Source organism: Otolemur garnettii, unplaced genomic scaffold (genome assembly GCF_000181295.1).
Source record: "Otolemur garnettii isolate 467f Iridium unplaced genomic scaffold, OtoGar3 scaffold00100, whole genome shotgun sequence".
Lineage (NCBI taxonomy): Eukaryota > Metazoa > Chordata > Mammalia > Primates > Galagidae > Otolemur > Otolemur garnettii.
Window position 1 is genome coordinate 5,997,352 of NW_003852495.1, and position 5,418 is coordinate 6,002,769.

The 5,418-nt window shown below is 54.3% G+C and overlaps 2 protein-coding genes across 2 annotated transcripts in view; one reads left to right on the plus strand and one right to left on the minus strand.

Annotated features, from left to right (window-relative positions):
• The window catches only part of CAPNS1 (calpain small subunit 1), a 7,676-nt gene extending 6,185 nt beyond the window's left edge, over nt 1-1,491 (plus strand). Inside the window, exons 8-9 of the mRNA XM_012809141.2 lie at nt 730-788; nt 977-1,491. Coding sequence (XP_012664595.1) covers nt 730-788; nt 977-1,003 — 86 coding nt within the window. The 3' untranslated portion in view covers nt 1,004-1,491. The remainder of the gene's footprint in view (nt 1-729; nt 789-976) is intronic.
• A 1,825-nt stretch (nt 1,492-3,316) lies between these two features.
• On the minus strand, nt 3,317-4,778 carry LOC100954120 (cytochrome c oxidase subunit 7A1, mitochondrial). The gene is made up of 4 exons (XM_003796127.3): nt 4,698-4,778; nt 4,017-4,103; nt 3,806-3,890; nt 3,317-3,432 (listed from the first exon to the last, which is right to left on the minus strand). The coding sequence occupies exons 1-4, from the start codon at nt 4,710-4,712 to the stop codon at nt 3,377-3,379; spliced, it is 243 nt and encodes an 80-aa protein (XP_003796175.1). The 5' UTR covers nt 4,713-4,778; the 3' UTR covers nt 3,317-3,376.
• Nucleotides 4,779-5,418: the final 640 nt, after the last annotated feature.

Sequence of the window (5,418 nt, forward strand, 5' to 3'; positions counted from 1 at the left end):
TTATCTGCTTTTCGGGCAGCGCCTGTGGCTCAAAGGAGTAGGGTGCTGGCCCCATATGCCAGAGGTGACAGGTTCAAACCCAGCCCCGGCCAAAAACTGCAACAATAGAAAAGGGTTTTTTTGTTTGTTTTGTTTTGAGACAGAGTCTCGTTATGTTGCCCTGGGTAGAGTGCTATGGTGTCACAGCTCACAGCAACCTCAAACTCTTGGGCTTAAGCAATTCTCTTGCCTCGGCCTCCCAAGTAGCTGGGACTACAGGCCCAGCTGCCACAATGCCCAGCTTTTTTGGGTTAGAGTTGTCACTGTTGTTTGGCAGGCCCAGACCCGATTCTAACCCGCCAGCTCTGGTGTATGTGGCTGGCGCCCTAGCCGCTGCACTACAGGCACCAAGCCAAGTGCTACCTATTCTTTTTTTTAGAGACAGAGTCACTCTGTAGCCCTCGGTAGAGTGCTGTGGCGTCACAGCTCACAGCAACCTCCAGCTCTTGGGCTTAGGTGATTCTCTTGCCTCAGCCTCCTGAGTAGCTGGGACTAGGTGCCTGCTACAGTGCCGAACTATTTTTTGTTGAGTTTGGCTGGGGCCGAGTTTGAACCTGCCATCCTTGGTATATGGGGCCAGTGCCCTACTCACTGAGCCACAGGCGCCGCCCCAAGTGGTAGCTATTCTTAATGTCTTGTGCTAGTATATTATCCTAAAAGCCAGTCTCCTCCTCCCCCCAAACCCTGCAGGTGCCTTCAAATCTCTTGACAAAGATGGCACTGGACAAATCCAGGTGAACATCCAAGAGGTAAGAAGCCCAATCCTGGGGTATGGGCACCTGGGGGAAGACCCCACCCTGCAGCCCTTCCCTTCCCACCAGCTCTGAGCTTCGGCGCCCTCCCTCCTGTTTTCCAAAATGGCACCTGGGTGAGGGGAGAGAGGGGGTCTGGTATCCCAGGGTTCCCTGCTCCTCACTCTCTGCCTTCTTCTCCCCAGTGGTTGCAGCTGACTATGTATTCCTGAATGGGAACCCCAGACTTGCCCCCTCAACACTTGCTGTAGGAGTTACCTTGGAGCTGCAGTCTCCCTGATGGCTGATCCCATCTATGTCACATCTTCATGGTCCTTCTGACCCACCAGCCTTTTTTTCTCCCAGCCCTTGGCACCTAGTTTCTCCATCAACATCCAGGGCCTAACATACCCCATTCCCCGAGTTAATCCTGGCTCTAAGTCATGCTAACAGGCTTTGCCCACCTCTACCACACCCACCTCACACCCCCTCTATAACCTCTCACTTTTACCTGTACCAAGCCCCACAGGCCTCAAAGGCCCTCTCACAGTTCTGGAAGGATCATTCCAGTCCCTACATACCCTGGCACACCCGTTCATAGTTACCATCCAAGGGGCCAAACTGGGCTATTCCTGGCCCACATGCCCTAGTGCCTTTGTATTCTGCTCCCAGCCTACCAGGCTCAGGAGAAATAAATGCACCCAGTTGCTGCTCTCTGTGGGATCTGCCTCCTGTCCTTAGAGTTGAGGGGTGGCTCACTTCGGAGAAGAGGTACTCTGGGTCCTAGGGAGGGGTGTGGAGTGGGGTGTTGGGTCTATCCCCAGGGCTGAATCTGCATATCTCCTCATCCTTTTCTTGTCCATTTCATTTTTTGTCATACTGGATTTTTTTTTTAAACAGAGTCTCACTTGGTCACCCTCGGTAGAGTGCTGTGCCATCACAGCTCACAGCAACCTCAAACTCTTGGACTTAAACAATTCTCTTGCCTCAGTCTCCTGAGTAGCTGGGACTACAGGCGCCTGCCACAATGCCCGGCTATTTTTTGTTACAGTTGTCGTTGTTTTAGCTGGCCGGGGCCAGGTTTGAACCTGCTACCCTCAGTGTACATGACTGGTGTTATAACCACTGTGCTACAGGTGCTGAGCCCTCATACTGGATTTTGGTTGAACTATAGCCTCATTTTTTTTATTTTGAGACAAAGTCTCACTCTGTGGCCCTGGTAGAATGCTGTGGCATCATAGTTCACAGCAATTTCAAACTCTTGGGCTCAAGTGATTCTCTTGCCTCAGCTTCCTGAGTAGCTGGGACTACAGGCACCTACCATAATCCTTGACTAGGGCTAGTTTTTCTATTTTTAGTACAGACTGGTCTCACTCTAGCTTAGGCTGTTCTTAAACTCCTGAGCTCAAGCAATTCACCCATCTCAGCTTCCCAGAGTGCTGGGATTATAAGCGTGAGCCACCACACCTGGCCTATAGCCTCACTCTTGCTGAGATACCTCACTGATCCTTGTAGGGGCTTGGGCTGGAGTTTAGACCCAGGAGCCCAGGTAATCTCTCTTTCTGCTTCCAGAGCCCAGGCTGGTGGAAGGTCTCAGTACCACCCCTGGCTCTGTCCCCCAGGCTATGTTTGCCTTCCTTGAAGCTTTGGTCTTTTTTTTTTTTTTTTTGAGACAGAGTCTCAGTATGTCACCCTCAGTAGAGTGCTGTGACATCACAGCTCACAGCAACCTCCAACTCTTGGGTTTAAGCAATTCTCTTGCCGCAGCCTCCCAAGTAGCGTAGCGGGGACTACAGGCATCTGCCACAACACCCAGCTATTTTTTGGTTGCAGTTTACCTGGCCCAGGCCAGCTTCAAATCCGCCACCCTCAGTGTACGTGGCTAGTGCCATAACCATTGTGCTACAGACACTGAGCCAGAAGCTTTGGTCCTTGAGTCAGTCTCCATCTTCATTTGCCTCTCCCTCTGTGGACCATGTTCAGTGTCTTCCCACCTTTGAGTCTCTTTTTTTTTTTTTTTTGAGACAGAGCCTCAAGCTGTCCCCTGGGTAGAGTGCCATGGCTTCACTGCTCACAGCAACCTCCAACTCCTGGGCTCAAGCGAGTCTCCTGCCTCAGCCTCCCAAGTAGCTGGGACCACAGGTGCCCGCCACAACACCCGGCTATTTTTTGGTTGCAGCCATTATTGTTGTTTGGCGGGCCTGGACTGGATTTGAACCGGCCACCTTAGGTGTATGTGGCTAGCGCCTTAGCCACTTGAGCTACAGGTGCGGAGCCACCTTTGAGTCTCAACAGGGGGGAGGTGTCACCATCCCCACTTACAGAGCCTCTGTATCACCAGAGCACCACCCCACATTCCCAGGTCCTGAGGGGCAGCGCAAGGGTGCTAGGGGGTTCTCAGCAGAGGGCTGAGGCAGCAGCTTCCTAGGAGTAGCCCTGTTTCAGCATGAAGGACTAAATGGGCTGGGGCAATGGGCTGTCCTTAGAGATGCCTGGCTGATGGGAGGATGGGATCAAAGTGGTGTGTACACACACACACACACACACACACTTAAGTATTTATTGATGCTTGTCCAAGTTCCCAAGGTCCTTCAGCCTTCTTGATCTCACTTTTTGTGGGGGAAGGAGGCCCAGCCGAGGCAGTACAAGCTGTAGGCAGTTCCTAGGAAGGGGAGATGGAGGATACAGAATGAGAGCCCAATCACTTCCCTAAATCTCATCCCAGCCTTTTCAGCTCCTCTGCAAGCTCTTCAGGATTGGGCCTAGATCCTAGTTCCAGCTCCCTTCCCAAAGTGGACTCTAGGTGGGGAACCCTTTGGCCTTGATGTAGGCCAGGCTGGATGGAAGCTTTCTCCTCACCTCCTTCCTGGGTCCCAGAGCCATTACAAGCCAAGCTCTCCTCTTGGGAAGCCAGTTCAGGACCCAGTCCCCTCCGTAAGCGCCAACCCCCAGCCCAGAAACCAGTCCCCTGCTCACCGGCTCCAGCCCCGCTGGCCTCCTCCCCGCCCTCCCTGCAGCTGGAGTCTTTCACTCACCCCCTAGACACAGCGCCATAGTCACTCGGTACAGGATGTTGTCTGTTGTCCCGCCTTTCAAGTGCACTGGGAGGTCATTGTCCGCCTGGGTGTGGGGGTGTCCGATGAGAAAGGGGTGCTGGCTGCTCCTCAGAGCGGATCCTCCACCTGCCCGGGCGTGACTCAGACCCAGCGGCCCTTCCCTCCCCTTGCACCGCCCCCGCTCGCCTACCTGGAAGAGTTTCTGTTTTTCTGGCACTCGGTTCTCAAAGCGGTTCCGGGCAGTGGAGCTGAAGGAGCGGATCAGCGCCTGGGAGACCTGCGGGGGAGGGAGGTGAATGGGTATTGGAGGCACCTGAGGCGGGTCCTGCTAGGAGACTATCTTATCCCTGGCAAGCGACTCAAAGGCAAGATTCGACCTGCTAGTGTGAGCGTGGAGGGGGGTTCTGCCAAGAAAAGGCCAAAAGAAGGAAACTGACGCCTAGAGTCCGTTATCTAGGCGATCCTGGAAAGGTCCAAGTACCGAGACTTTTGGTGGACAAGGGGGTTGGGTTTCCTAGATTAAAGAGAGAAAACCAGGTCCCGCGAATGATCTGGACTGAATTAGAGGTCCCTGGGGAGTTTCTAGGTGGCCTAAGAAGCCTGGGGAGGGGAAGGGTGTTAAGGGTCCACTCCTGAGATGTTAAGGGAGCTCTGGATGAGGGAAGCAGTTTAACTGGGACTTTGGGCCATGCTAGGGGTCCCTCTATCTCAGAAGCTTGGATTGTGGGGGAGGGATCCCGAGGGAGTCCCAAACCCTCAAAGGGACTCACGGTCCACGGCCACAGACGCGGGGAAGTTTAGGAAGTCTCGGGTTAGGGCGAGGGCTTCTAGTTTGGGGATCCCGGTCCAGCCCAGCCGGTAGGGGCCTCACCCTCAGGGCCCTCATTCTGCGTCCTCCTTTTCAGCCGGAGTCACCTCCCCTCTCCGCCCAAGGACACACTGTGCCCTCCCCTCCCCAGGAACCCCAGGCCACGCCCGCCGCGCAGGGGCGCGACAGCTGGAGGTCGGGGACGTGGCCTGGGCTGGCTCTGAGTCCGGCTGGGGTAGGAAACGGGCTTATCAGCCGGGCTCGCGGAGAAGACGCTCCAGCCAGTCCCCGCGCTGTACGGCGGCCGCGCACGTCCCTGTCTCATCTCACAATCTCTGCGGGTCCAAGTGGATTGGAAAGCGGTACCGGGAAAAGGTTTGCGGATTGTTTCTGCGGAGATTTCCTTCCCAGATCTCCAGGTCGGCATGGCAGAGCAAGAGCATCAGTAAACAGGTGCTCCAACGAACTCCTTGTTGTATCACTTACCCTGGTTTCTGCATCTGAGACGTGAGGGGCTGAGTCAGAATCTTCCTTAGAGGTTCGTTGAGCGCATTAAGTGAGCTGCCTAACAGCAACTGCACAGAAAAATAAGAGCCGATATTCTTTCTGTTTTCTTTTTCTTTTTTTTTCTTTGCCGTGATCGTGCATTTTGTTTGTGTTAATAAGCAAATCAAAAAAGGCGTTTTTGGCTCGGTGCCTGTGGCTCAAGCGGCTAAGGCGCCAGCCACATACACCTAAGGTGGCGGGTTCGAATCCCCAGCCCGGCCCGCCAAACAACAATGAC